The sequence below is a fragment of the Poecilia formosa genome, unplaced genomic scaffold (assembly GCF_000485575.1).
Source record: "Poecilia formosa unplaced genomic scaffold, Poecilia_formosa-5.1.2 Scaffold135, whole genome shotgun sequence".
In the NCBI taxonomy this organism is placed as follows: Eukaryota; Metazoa; Chordata; class Actinopteri; order Cyprinodontiformes; family Poeciliidae; genus Poecilia; species Poecilia formosa.
Genome location: NW_006800074.1, coordinates 1,578,839 through 1,593,736, shown reverse-complemented (window position 1 = coordinate 1,593,736; position 14,898 = coordinate 1,578,839). Strand labels below are relative to the sequence as shown.

Sequence of the window (14,898 nt, the reverse complement as noted above, 5' to 3'; positions counted from 1 at the left end):
AATGAAAAACACAATGAGAGGCAGGTGAAAATATTAATTTCAAACTATACATATTTTATATTAATCTGGATGATTAAAATGTAAGTAGTAAGAAAAGTATAATTATATTTATTGTTTTTCACATAACTGCTTGTGAGTGTCCTTGCCAGAGACTTACTGTGTTGGCCTTTGCTTTTATTTGTTTTGATCTCTGGACACCACAAGCTATTGATTAAGAGGATTCCTTCCCAACCATTTTCCGTACATCCATCCCTCTCATTCTACATTTTTCTTGCGCATGCATTCCGGTTTTGTGAATGCAAATATATATACAACAAAGATAGTAGCTTTAGGGTTTGATAAACCACATACACCAGAGATTGTTTACTGGATGCATTTGTGCCTCAAGGGACTGCTGCTGACGTTTCCTCCCTTTCAGTGCTGCCCACAGGTCCAAACAGCCATTTTAGAATGTGTGGCCGACAGAAGTGCTCTTCATAGACAGTGGGCAGAGAATCCTACCAAACATGGGTAGGAGGTGTAAAACCATTGTGATGCATAACCCGGATACCCCCTTGCATCTCCACTGGAAACCCCTCAATTTTTCATGCTGTGGTTCAGAAAAGGATGATGTCTGTAAAGCAGAAAATGGGGGAGGGGTAGGGAAATCAGGCATGCCACTGAGGGAGAGGGAGAGGAGAGAGGACGACGGGAGGAAGGCACAGTCGAGCATCATGTGCTATGCTTGAGGAAAGCACAGGGTGAGGGGATTGGCTGCTGGAAGCTGTAGCGTCACTGCCAGTGAGGGAGAGCTTGGAGGATGCTCTGCAAAGCTGGGAGGTACTACATTCGTTAGGAGTTTGTACGGAGACCCCAGCCTCCACCCGCTACACACTCACAGCCAGGAGAACCGTGCAGGATAAATTTCCACACCCAGCTCTTGCTTACTCCTCTCCAGCCATGAATTACCTGCGCCGGCGCCTCTCGGACAGCACCTTCATCTCCAACCTGCCCAACGGCTACATGACAGACCTTCAGAGGCCTGACCCTGCTCAGCCTCCTCCACCTGCTTCCTCCACCCCTGCCAAGTCTCCAACAAGCGGGCCGACACCTCCAGCCGTTTCCCCTGCTCCTGAGAGGAAGCCTCAGACGTCTCAGTCGACCAGCGCTGGCTTCTTCAGCTCCATCACAAATGTTGTGAAGCAGACAGCTGCCTCAGCAGGGTTTGTGGAGCAGACCCAAGTCACGACACCCAAGAAGTTTAAGATTCTGCTTGTGATCGATGAACCCCAGCAGGAGTGGTAAGACAATACGTTACTCATTTCTAATTAGTTTATTGTGAGCTATTTTTGTGAATTATTGTTGCTCCATCCTTTGTGTTTGTGTCAGTTTTCTTTTTTTTATCTCTCTCTTGGGTATCATGTAGTTTTGTAAAGACTAGAAACTACTATAACATCATCTCTGTCAAATGCACAGTAAATATTAACGGTTATTATCAATTGGTGGTGTTCAGTTGCTGCCAATAAGTATTGAGCCAGAATATTCTGGTTTTGAGGAATGGTCCTGTAATGACATAACACCAAGATGGAGGATTCCACTTTCCCTCCTTCATCTATTTGTTTTCCTATTTTTGTTGCATTTTTCTCTTTTCATGCATCATTTTCTGGTGTTAAATGTGGCATTTTAATGATGTCATTACTTTGTAACATGGCGTGCTACATACATGTTAAAACTGCTGTGCCACAGGTTGTGCTGAACCTGAAATGAAGTACCATTTTTGTTCCTCTTGTTCCCTTCAAAGCACTGCAGTGTTTTCCCTCAATCAATCGGGTTTCCCTCCCTGCTTACCAATTGCATGTCACACGACATGCATTGCACAATTATAGGAAAAGCTAAATGCAAGACATTGGAACCCCTGATTTATTGGACAGCAACAGTGTAAAATACAAGGAAGCAGAAAGAACATCAGTTCGTTGTTACATCAGTTTCCTGTGCTGCTCCAAGAGCAGACCTTCATGCCATTAATATGAAGAAACTGGGGGAACCTTAATTATTTCATTCTAATGGTGTTCAGATTCCAGGGGGATCTTGCTGAGAGATAGGATAAACAAACATCTTTGTCGGTTTGATGGACTCAAAATCAATAAAGTGAATATATTTCTTCTATTAGTATGTAGTAGTATTACTATCCAATTTTAATACATGGTAATTGAATCCTTTCATGATGACTTTTCATTTGTGTAGGGTCAGAGCGGATTTTTCCTCTTGAATGTGTGTGCTGAAGTATTTGCCTCATTGCATGTAGTTTAATTTAGATTTAAAAAAAAAAAAAAAAAAAAACAGAAGACTTACTGAGAACTATAAAGTTTGACACTAATCCTCAACCAATCACATTGCAGGAACTCAATGCATAAGATGTGGAGAAAATGATTTGGTAAAGTTAAAATGGATCATAAAAATGGGGCGGAAAAAAGAAGATTTAATGGACTTTGACCATTAAATGATGCTTTCTGCTGAGGTTTTTGAGTGCACCAATCCCCTATATTCACAATTATGGTCAGAAAAAGAGAAACTATACAGTGAGGGACAGTTGAGTAGATGAATAATGTCTTATATCAGAGTTCAGATGAGAATGGGCAACATGACAGAAAGGCAGCAGTAGCTGATTAAATGCCAGATTTTGATTCAAATGGGCTGCATCAGCTTGAAACCATACCGGGTGTCTCTCCTGTTAACTAAAACCAAAAATCTGAGGGTATAATTCACATAGGCTTGCCAGAACAAGACCATAACAGATTGAAAAAAGCTTGTCTGTTTCTCTGAGTCTTGAATTCAGCTGCAACATTTAGATGTTAGTGTCGAAATTTGGCATAAACAACATAAATAAATCCACCCTGCTCTGTATTCACAGTTTAAATCTGTGGTGGTGTAATTGTTTGGGATTATTTTCTTGGCATGCTTTGAGTCCCTTAGTCCCAACTGAGAATTTTTTCAAATGCCAGACCCTGAGTATTGTTGTTCACCATGTTCATCATCCCTTTTTGACCACAGTGTACCCATTTTCTGAAGACTACTTCAGCAAGATATTTATATTCCTGCTGGTAGATGAGTACACTAGTGGTGAGGAAATTATTACATGATGATGTAGGAAACATTCATATGCAATGATTAGTTCAGACTCTTATCTGCAGGATGGATATCAGCCATGTGTATTCATGTGTTCTATATTGCTTTTAAAAAAAAATGAAGTTATTTTTTGTGAAGAAGGAAGGCTCACATTGTGGTGCTCAAATGTACTCGCATCAGTATGCAAACTGATGTAGAGTATGCCAAGTGAGATCTCTGTGTGCCCTCGTTCTCACTGTTGGTTTTTAGCCAGATCTGCTCTGAACTAGTTTCTGTGAGCAGTTTGTTGCTCTGACATTGTTTTTGCTCTTATGTCGTCCACATTGTGCCAGTTTCTGGTGCTCACAGCCCTTCATCTGTGCATCAAATGCGCAGTCACGTAGGAGATGTGCTAAAATAATTAATTTACAGGGCTTCCTCTGTCTGAGAGCTGCATCTATTTTTAATGACAGCTCAGTAGCACTACGCGGGAGGTGTTTGACTTGGTTTGGCTTCTTTGGGTTGTTTTTACAAGACCTTTTACCCAGTGGTTCCGATTCAACATGGCAGAAAAAAAAAAAGTGTTGTTCCTACAGTGTTTAGATAATGTAACGAAACAGTTTGAAATAGTATCCTTTGAGTACAAAAAGAAAACAACACCAAATACAGCTTAAAAAAGGTTAACATTAGATGATTACTGATGCTTAAAAAGATAACCAGTTTAGTATTTTAGTGCTCCTGTTGGCAGGACTGAAAGTGTTCTAAAGTATTGAGCTGTTGGCAAACCCTGGGAGGATGAAACAGCTCTTAATTTTCTTATGGTTTTGGCAGGCTTCTCATGTTCTCAGTGATGTTGCACATCTTGAGTCTGAGATTTATGGTCTTTAACTCACTGTGCGACCAGCTTTGCTTTGACGTTTTTGTTTGTCCTGCCAGAAATCAAAACCAAAACGACACTGCTTGCTTCCTATACTTTAAGAGAAAAGGGCTACAAGGCTCAGGAATTAAGAAAATTATAGTAAAGTATTATAAGTTAATGGGAACAATTGATTAAATTTGGTCAAATTGATAGAAACAGTACATTGTTACTAATGTAGTCATGACAAATATTGAACATGCTGCCAATATATGTTTAGGCAGGAGAAATTAAGAAAACATATGGAATTTCATTGAAGAAGTTACAGAGTTTGTATGGAAAAGGAAATAGGAACATGGGATAATATAGTAATGATGTAATAGTATTTCTTGAATTTATTCCTTTTAGGATTTTTTTCCCAATAAGGTATCTTGACTGGAGTGCTTTTCTATGTTGTACTTTGCTGGTGAGACAACAACATGTGGTCTGTAGATGATAAATACAGCATTAATAATTAGATCAAGAAAGCTGGATCAGGTCATTGGCTCATCCCCAGACACTTAGGGCCTCTATGAATAGGAAAAGGAGGTCAAAAGGGAAAACCACCCACCACTCAATGTTTCTAAAGAACTAAGAACTGAACATAAAAAATATTTTCAACCCCTGAATGTACATTCCAAAAATATATATATTTTTGATATAAGTACCTGAAACTTGTTGTAAGATGTGACGTTTTTATTGACATCTTGTGTAATAATTTTGCAGCAAATGCTGGGCAAATGATAAAAATGTAAGATTGTACTCATGGCAGACTCAAAATAAATCAGAAAATAGAAACTACCTAAATAGACGTGTCTTTAAACTGTGAATTTGTTATGCAATACATTTTATATAAGCAAGGTTCAGAGAAAAAAAAATGAAATAGGTTTGCTGCCATGTAGAAGCATTCTGTCATCCAGCCAACATCTAATGCTTTAGATGAGGCTACCAGTCAGCCAGACAGGTTTGGATAGTTCCAGGAATACTGTGTTATAAATTACTCCTATGACAAGAGCAGCAGATGAAACACTGTGTTACTTATGAGACTAATGGCTGTGAAGCCGTGTCTTGCTCATTGCAGTTCAATATGCTGACATTTCAAGTAAAGATATTGACAGATTCTTGTGATTTATCAAATGCTCTGAACTATAAATTTCACCTTTCTAACTGAATAATAGCAGAAATGTGCCCTGTACTGGGAGCTTACTCTTATGCAAACATAAGGGGGAAGTGAGAGTGGAACAGGCAAAGTAATTAGACATTAAAATTCAGCAAGGCCTACTGCTTGCATAGCTCTCGGGTGAATTATCTGAATGAAAGATTTTGCCACAGTACTGTATAAAAATATTTAATCAAGAGAATTGTTTTTCTAGATTAATTCTGAGAAAAATGGTAGAGAGTAATTTATTGACTAACTTTTTTATATCGTCTCATTTCTTAAGATAACTGAGCTTGCTAAATGCATCTAACACCAGATGTTTGAATATTCCATATAAAACAGACACAAATCGCATTTTTGTCACTGTGTAGCATTAAGTTGGATTAAACTTTTTTAGTTGGACATGCAATAATGTATTTATTGTATATCTATTCTGTGGCAAATCCAAAATTGAGAAGTTTGTGAAAAGATATCAAAAATGTTTGGTCCAAGTTGTCCTCTTTGTAAGGCTATTCTACCAAACACTAAAGAAATGTATATAAACTTCTGAATCTAAAAATTTAAAAATGCTCCAATTATTCTGGAATTAGAAAACAAATACATTTGGTAAACCTAAGTAGCCTAAAACATTCAGGCTTATTCTGACTTAATATCAGACAGTGAGGGAAAAATGCTGTTTGTCGTTTTATACTGTCAGTATTAATACGTTTCAAATACGGAGTAACATTAACAGCTTAAATCAAAGTCCTTCCAAAATTGGAGGACGTTGCTCCTGTGGGGAAGCTCATAAACCTTTCTGCATATTAATCCATGCACTAAAGGATCGTTGAATGTGCTACCTCTGATTTGTATGCTGTTAGTTGTCTTTTGCTCAGTGATACTGAAATGAAAAAAAGAAAAACATCACCATATGCTACACCGTCTTACTCAGCCTCATGCTGGGAAAGATTACTATTTAGATAGCAGGGAGGAAATCATATGCTTGTTTTCTTTGTGGCCCTTTTCTGGTCGCTGCTCATGTTTTTCTTAATGTATGTTGAATTATAAGCGTTGATGCTTTTCAGCTTTTCATGTGCGGGAGCTGTAATTCATATTTTAATACCTATTTTCCTTCCCATGCTCTAATTGGGCTGTGACAGAATTATTCAGTTGTTTTCCCTTGATAAACAAGCAGCAGCAGCAGGAAATGTGGCAGAAGAGCGACATAGACTAACGAGGAAAAGGATGGAAGAGATTTTAAAGTATGTTGAAAAAATCTGTAAAGACAGCATTGCAAAATATGTATGTTTATCAGATTTCTTCTGGGCTGAGCTGTCATCACACACAGTACAAAATGTACCACTGCAGTATATGCTGTTAGTTTAAGGGCTGAGCTGTAGAAAAAGCATGCCAAAATAAAAGATTCTCCATGGCAACTCGAGGAATTTCATGGGGAAGACCGTTTTGTAGAAAACTCCTTATTTGGTTACGCATCGGCAATTTCTTTGGTCAAAACGTATGTTGTCAGGTTTTCCCTCTGCATGTTAATTTGTCACAACAGTTTGCTTGCAAATGAAATGCAGTGAAATTCATTGGAATTGAGATGCTTTCAAAGGTGGCTGACATATGTTAAAATAAATCAAATTCTGTCGTTACTGAACAATCTCTTAAATTCACAAGCGATAAATTATGAGTGAGGCAAAGTTCAATAACTTTCTGGCATCTCAAGCTCAGATGAAATGTCACATGTTTTATTTGTATAAACCTGATTTAACTTTCACACGTTTAGAATGTGAAAACCACAAACTTCAGTCTATTTTGTTAGGATGTTATTTGACAGACTAGCACAAAGTGGCATGCGATTGTGAAGGGGTTTTCACATTTTTCACAAATGAAATCAGAAAAACGTAATATGGATTTACATAAAGCCCCTTTATACCTGGATTAAATCCAGTGCAGACAATTGCTTTGACAAGACACCTATTAAACCCATGAGATCCAACTGAGGTTCAAGGAAACTCTGGAGGAGAAAAATGCAACCTCGAGGTTGAGGAGATGGATGGGGCTAAATACAGAGGAGTCCTGAAAGAACGATCTGTCATCGGCTGCAAAAGACTTGAGACCAGGATGGATGACAACAACTGGAAACATACAACCTGAGTGGCATGAGAATGAGATCAAAGCACGTTCATAGGTCTGAATGTCCCTGTCAAAGTCGAGACCAAAATCCAATTGAGAGTCTGTGACAGTGCTTGAAAAGTAAACCTGGACCATGTTAAAATGTTTTGTAGAGACATACTCCAAAGGAGTTGTAGCTGTATTTGCAGCGAAGGGTTGTTCTTGCATAGCGTTGATTCTGGGAGGCTGCTGCAATATTCAGACTTTTTCATAATAAAATTTCTTAGAGCCACCAGTCATATTCCTTTCACAGTTCAATTGTTCTCCATTTTTATGTTGTTTTATCACATAGGTGCTAAACTTCAGGGCCGGCGAGACACCACTTTTCTTAAATACATTTGAAAATATCATTTTATGATCAAGGTTCTGTAGAACTTGACTCAATGCCGAGTTCAGCAATTTGACTGATTCGAGAGTGTTGTAGATCTAAAAGTTGCAAGACACTGGTATTCAAGAACTGGAGTTTTAAAATAATGATAAATTATGTAGTTTATGAGCTGACACAATGTGAAAAAGACTATGTATGGAAGTTCCTGTTTTCAAGTGTTTTTTTTTTTTTTAGTAAATTTGTGTTTATTGGTTGTCAGTATGAAGTGAGAAAGTGTGAGCATTTCTGTGTTTCAGCAGTTTGAGAAAAGCACAGAAGGGGGGCTTTTTTTCCCTTTTGTTCACTCAGCAGATTGCCATTTATTCAGCAATGACTCACTTTTCTGCTTGTTGCAAAGTCAACATAATCAAGTGATATGTTCACACTGGATCTGGCATTTACTGGACACCTGTAGTTCTGTTGTTTAATTAAAAAAAAATGCTTTTTCTCCTCCACCAGGGCGAAATTATTGAAAGGAAAGAAGGTTCACGGGGATTATGATATCAAAGTGGAACAGGTACGTTTAATGAAGACACTTAGATCCATTTCATGTGCTTAGGCAACAAAAAGAGGATTAAATTTATTCTCCCTGTGGTACGTTCTCCCCTTTTCTGCATTTAGGCTGAGTTCAGTGAGATGAACGTTGTTGCCCATGCCAGCGGTACATGCAGCGTGAACATGCAAGTCCTCAGAAATGGCACCAAGGTTGTCAGGTCAGACAGACAAACTCCAAATGAATCTAGTGTGCAACTGAAACTCTTTGTTTTGACTGTTCTGTGTCCACCCACAGACTGACTCATCCACATTGCTGTTATCCCTTGGCACAGCTTTGTTTACATTTCTATTGCTCTTCCATTCTCCAGGTCCTTCAAGCCAGACTTTGTTCTCATTCGCCAGCATGCCTTCAGTATGACCCAGAATGAAGATTTTCGCAACCTGATCATCGGTCTGCAGTACGGGGGCGTTCCAAGCATTAACTCCCTGGAATCCATCTACAACCTCTGCGACAAGCCGTGGGCAGTAAGTGCAGAAGCGACGTAGTGGAGTTAAAAATCTGTTCTGTATTCTGGGCTGCATGGTTGCATTTAGATTTTATACATTTTTCTTTCATAATTTTTTTTTTCCAAATTAATCACTTGTGTGCACCTCCAGTTTGCTCAGCTAATCAACACCTACAGGAAGTTGGGACCTGAGAAGTTCCCCCTCATTGAACAGACCTTTTATCCCAACTACAAGGAGATGGTGAGCATCCTATTAGATGCAAGCTTGTTTTACTTGTGACAGTGATGTAACAATATAAAACTTCAACAATTAATTAAACAAGTAAATGTCTTTCTTAATTAGGTGAGCATGCCCTCATTTCCTGTTGTTGTAAAGATTGGACACGCTCACTCTGGGATGGGAAAGGTATAGTGACGTGTCACTTGTTTTCGCTTTAATCCTTGTACACATACGTTGCCTTGCAAAAGTACTCATATCTGCTGAACTTATTTGGAACAGTCAATCCAACCACAATACTTATAAATGTATTTTATAAGTATTTGTTTTTCAAAATTGTAACTGTGACTTGGTTTTCAGCCCTCCTAAGTCAGTACTTGGTATAACCACCTTTCATCGAAGTTACAGATCTCATTGTTTTGGTATCTCTCTTAGCTTTTCAGATTGGACTAGATCATTCTAACACATAAATGTGGTTTGCTCTGAAGCAGCAGTGTCTAGTCTTCAAGAGCTATTCTGCAACTTTTAGATTCATTCCTAAAAGTTACATTCCTTCTTCAATACACCTGAATGAAATGAATGTCTCGTTGCCATGCCTACCAATCTGAAGGTCATGCCGATAAGGGAATTCATCCATTTGTGTCAGCTGTGTTGGCGAATGGACACACTTTAACGTTGCAGAATAGTAGCTCCAGAGGACTAGAATTGGATAATCTTAGATCTGAAGGACTTTTTTGCAGTTCTGTCAGTAAGTTTAGTCTCATCCTGCTGAGAGGTCAACTTCTACCTCAGCTTCAAGTCTTTTTTACACTATCACAGGTTTTCCTTTATGCTTCCCCCAGTATTTACCTCCCTCCATCTTCCACATATCAGTTTTTGACCATCTTTGGTGACCGTGCAGCAAACAGTATGATGCTACCACCAACATGTTTTGCATGTGGGCCAAAATATTCAGTTTTGATTTCATCTGTCCAGACTTGTGTGCGCCCCACATGGCTTGACACAAACTACAAACTGGACTTCCTATGACTTTCTATAAGAGTATCTTTCTTCTTGCCACCCTTCCTTAGAGGTCAGGTTTAAGGAGTGACTATCAGTCCTATAAACAAGTTTTCCAAACAGAGCAGTGGATTTCTGCAGATCAAGCCCGAGTATGACTACCTTTGCAAGGCACTGCACTTGCTTTTTTATTTAAGCCTTTGTTAATGTGATTATAGAAATATCACAGGATCACCGTATTGCTTATGACATTTTTTCTACTTGACATTTTGTGTGTACAGGTGAAAGTAGACAACCACAGTAAGTTCCAGGACATAGCTAGTGTCGTGGCTCTCACTCAGACCTACACCACCACAGAGCCTCTCATTGACTCCAAGTATGACATCAGAATCCAGAAGATTGGTACTGACTACAAAGCTTACATGTAGGTATAGCTAAGCTGTTGTTACTCCTCATCAAACCGAACAAAACTAATCCTGATTTTGTATTTGCGTTGCACATTCATCAGGAGGACATCTATATCTGGAAACTGGAAGACAAACACAGGCTCTGCAATGCTTGAGCAGGTCGCCATGACTGACAGGTAATTCATTCCTATTATTGTCTTGAATATTAAAGCTGAATTATGTCGTAAAATGTGCTTAGTTTCTTAATTTAAAAAAATATATATTATTTTAAATGTCTGACAATCTCTTCTGCTGATAATCGGAGAACATTGTGTGATTTTTCTCCCAGTGCTTCTGAATCATATTTTGATCGTTTTTAGGTACAAGCTATGGGTGGACACCTGCTGCGAGATCTTTGGGGGTTTAGACATTTGTGCAGTTAAAGCTATCCATGGGAAAGATGGCAAAGATTATATCACAGAGGTAAAACGCTGACATAAAATGGATATCAAATCGACACCTGAAAATTCCAAATGGATTATTCTTTCGGAAGACACTTAACTGTTTAGTTAAATAAATATAATCCCATTAAAACCTCCAACTAATGTGTGCTCAAAATTCCTTTTAATTAAACTGGTTGATTTCATGACACAGACTGAAATGTACGTACCTAATTGGTCCCTGTAAAAAAGGCTTTGTACCAATGATGAGCATATGTCAACTTCTGAGCAGAACTATATGCAGCCCAGGATCTTCTTGCAAAAACATTTGAATAATAAATAAGTGTTCAATTCTGCCATTTACTGCTTTAATAATTGTATCGCTTTGTTCTGTGATATTCCTCTGCCATAACCATCTCCAGGTGGTTGGTTCCTCCATGCCGCTGGTTGGAGAACACCAGGCTGAAGACCGGCAGCTCATTGCTGACTTGGTGTTGGCAAAAATGAACCAGTTAGCTGAGAGAGAAGCTAATGCTCCCCAGAGACCCACAACCATACAACCATCCCAGGTATGAAATACACTGAACGGAGCATTTATTTTATTTTATTTTATTTTTTTTTTTCTGTTCTTGAGCGAATCGCCTTTAAGTGATCTGTTGATATTAATGTATCTATTTTTTTTTTGTTTGTTTGTTTTTTTAACGTGATGCAGGGAACTGGCCAGAAAGGAGAGACTACTGGCGAACTCACTAAGAACGGTGCTGGGCGTCCACCTCAAGGTTGCCTGCAGTACATTCTTGACTGTAACGGCATTGCAGTGGGTCCAAAACCAGTCCAGGCCAACTGAGACCTGCAGAGGGAAATGTTCTCTCAGCGTCCGGATGGATGGCGGTGTGGCCCCCTAGCTGTGCAGACGTGTTAGTGAATGCTGGCAGCTAGAATCGGATCTGGTTGGTGTGAGCTCTCGGTACAGCTTCAAGCTGGCCTGGACTGTGTTTTTTCTTAACTCTATGCAGTGTCAACATGTACTTTCTACCTGTCCACCTGTTGGTTTGTGTGCTTGTATAGGCCACTTGTGTTTCAGCAGCCGTGTGTTTTCTGATTTTCTTTGAGCCTGTTGTTGATAATATGAAATGAAAATTGTGCCTACACTGAGTTCAGTGCTGCTCTGTGCTAACTTTCTAACCCGGCTATGAAGCTTTTATTTCCCCCTAACACTGTGTCTTCGGTTTATTTTACATAATTTGGTGTGTCCCTCTAGTTATTATTCAAACTGTGGGTAACCATGGAGTTTGAACTTGTATATCTTAATATGTATAAGATAAATGTGTGTGTATGGTTGTAGTGGTGAATATTTTTGTATTTATACTGATAGATATTTATTTTTATTTGTTTGCATGACTGACACAAAGACAGGTGCAAGTCTTAAACGTCTGATGATGTGGGATGTTTATCTAACATGGCTGTTAAATCGCTGTGTACAACTAAGCTGTGTTTCCTGTGATTCTACATTGTGAATGTGTATGTAACAACAGATACATATTAAGAGATTCATGCAGTATTTTTATTTTATTCAAATCAATATTTCCGCATAGAGTACTGTCCTTAGAAATTAGATTATTTAGAGAGGTAGAATGTAAATTGATGCCCCTGTAATAAAATCTAAAGGTCTATTGAAGATTTTATAATGTAGAAAGATTCTAAACACAAAACTTCACTTTAATTGTAGAATTTTGAACCAAAGAATATAGTATTCAGTGTTAGTCTTTGCACTCCAGAAACTGACAGTGTAAATAAGAATAAGAGGACTGTTAATCCTGCATGTGGGCGGTGCAGATTAACGGACTAATAGTTGTATAAACTGGTAGTTATCCTTTCTAAACTCCTTGTTTCAGATCTGATCAAGTATCAAGCTCTGTTTCTGTTGTTTGGAGGCAAAAATTATTTCTGATAATCAAAATTGTGTGTTATGTGTGAATATTCATCCGAAAAATGTTAAATATAAAGTCCCGCTTGTACCGTTCACTTTATAGAAGCTTTTGAGGAGGCCTTTTTATTGCAGCAGTCGTTGTTCTGAGGTCTAGTGTTGCCTTATCTGGCACTGCTGTGCTCAGATTACTGCCATTGCTGGGAGTTGATGGAAAGTGCAATATGAAATCTTATTTGTTTCGATTCAGTAATATGCTTACAGGTGCATCTCGGTACGTTAGAATATTGTCAGAAATTACTTCTTTTTTTTTTAATTCGATTCAGAATACAAACTCACATATTATCAATGCATACTTCGTTCACTCAAATTTTCATTGCTTACAAGTAGTGAAGGAATCTACTCAAAAAAAAAACAGAATATAACCTGATATGCTACGTTACTGCTATGTTACAGCCTACAGAATCATGGTGGAGATGGCTGAATTGTCCAGTAAGCCACAAATGATCATTGTTAAATAAATTGTCTGTTCAAAGACTGCTAAATACCAACATATTGAAGGAAAGTTGAGTGGAAGGAAAACATTTGGTGCAATCAACAATGATAACTGGAGCCATAGAGTTTGTTGAGAAGGTAATTTATGAGATTGGTGGAAACTCACAAGGTCAAGTCTGCAGGTGGAGTCAGTGATTCAAGAACAACCACCTGTAGATAAATCAGAAGTAAAAATAAATTAGATTATAGATGATATTTAAATTTATTGAGATACAAATGTATACATAAAACCAGATCTTCCATTTAAATATTTTTTTTTTAAAAATTCGATAATCACTCACGCCCTGAATAGTTATTTTTTACCGAGTGGCTATTTGTTCTGCTGTCTTTATGTGCTGTTGTCCAGTGGTTTACTTCAGAAGGCCATTTCATTTATCCAATATCCTAAATGGTGAAAAACAACCAAACTGTAAACAAAAACAAAAAAAAAACAAGAATCTTTTCAGCAAGCTTTCCGTGCAGTTCTTTTTCTAAGCTGTGATAAGTGCCATTGTTTTATCTGTGAGTGTATCCCTGTAGAAAGCCATGCCTGAGGCTTTATGGACGTGTCGTTCCGTTTATTAGGAAATATGCCATGACATTGACCAGCAGAGAGACACAAGTCGGTGACGGCTACGTTGTTTGGCCTCTGTTTGGGAACTGGATACATCTGAGTTTTGTCATTTGGCCTTCGTGTTGAGGTGACACTTCTGGCTGCAGATTGAAACTGGAACTGAGGCAGCAACTTTGAGAAGTAGTGTGAAACTGTAAAACCCGGATCTGGAAAGAACAATAATGTGTGGACTCTTTATGTCACTGGCAATAAAGCTTCCTTTGCAATAGCTGCTTTGTGTCTTGATGTGTGCTATCATTGATGTTTTTTGCAAAGGGAACATTTAGACTAATATATCTACATTTATTTGCAGATTTGATGAATATTTGTAAAAAGCCTTAAAATAAATCTATCTCCAATTGCAGTTGCACACCATAAAAATCAAACTTTATTTCAAGGACATTTATTTATAAAAAAAAATCCATGTTAAAAAACATGTTTTCAACAAAATCACCAATGAGATGCTTATTTCTTTAACTTTTTACTTTTACTGCAATGCCATGCTGTGAAAAAGTATTTTAGTTTCCGCATATTTCTACCATTTTTATGTTTTATACTATGTTTCGCTTCATCAAACACATTTTAATTCCAAACATATATAACACAAATCAATACAAAAACAGCTTTAAAATGAGGATTGCAGCTCTCATTTTCCTATATGTTAATGTCAGTGATTTGGACTTAACAAAAACACAGCAAAGGAAAAAAAAAAGCATCTATGGTATTATACTCTTGCCAAAATCCTCTATATGATCCCCAAAACATATTCTGTGGGGAAAAAGGTGGAACATTTTTTTAAAAAGTGTTCATCGTTCTACATTCAAATGCCCTCAGCAGAACAGATTTTTCAATAAACTGAATTCCCTGTTCCAGTCAGTCTCATTTCCAACATGAAGTGCCGCCCAAGTCTGTCAAAGAAATGAGGGTGACCTAAAAACAGACAACAAGGAATCAGCATGGAGGGAAGCACATCAAAACAATCACAGCTGAAGACTTAATACAACAGATAATTAGTCCTAGGATAAAATCACTTTATCAAACTGAATATTCAGTAACTGATCATTTCTCATATACACTGATTCACTAACAGTTCAGCTTTTGCCTCCTTCTCAGCATAGT

The 14,898-nt window shown here is 38.0% G+C and overlaps 1 protein-coding gene across 1 annotated transcript; it reads left to right on the top strand.

The window, feature by feature from the left end:
- Positions 1-706: 706 nt before the first annotated feature.
- Positions 707-14,008, top strand: syn2a (synapsin IIa). The gene is made up of 11 exons (XM_007562378.2): positions 707-1,280; positions 8,122-8,179; positions 8,284-8,375; positions 8,526-8,682; positions 8,815-8,904; positions 9,007-9,069; positions 10,161-10,303; positions 10,388-10,462; positions 10,646-10,748; positions 11,128-11,274; positions 11,418-14,008. Exons 1-11 carry the CDS (start codon positions 940-942, stop codon positions 11,550-11,552), a joined length of 1,404 nt encoding a protein of 467 aa, XP_007562440.1. The 5' UTR covers positions 707-939; the 3' UTR covers positions 11,553-14,008.
- Positions 14,009-14,898: the final 890 nt, after the last annotated feature.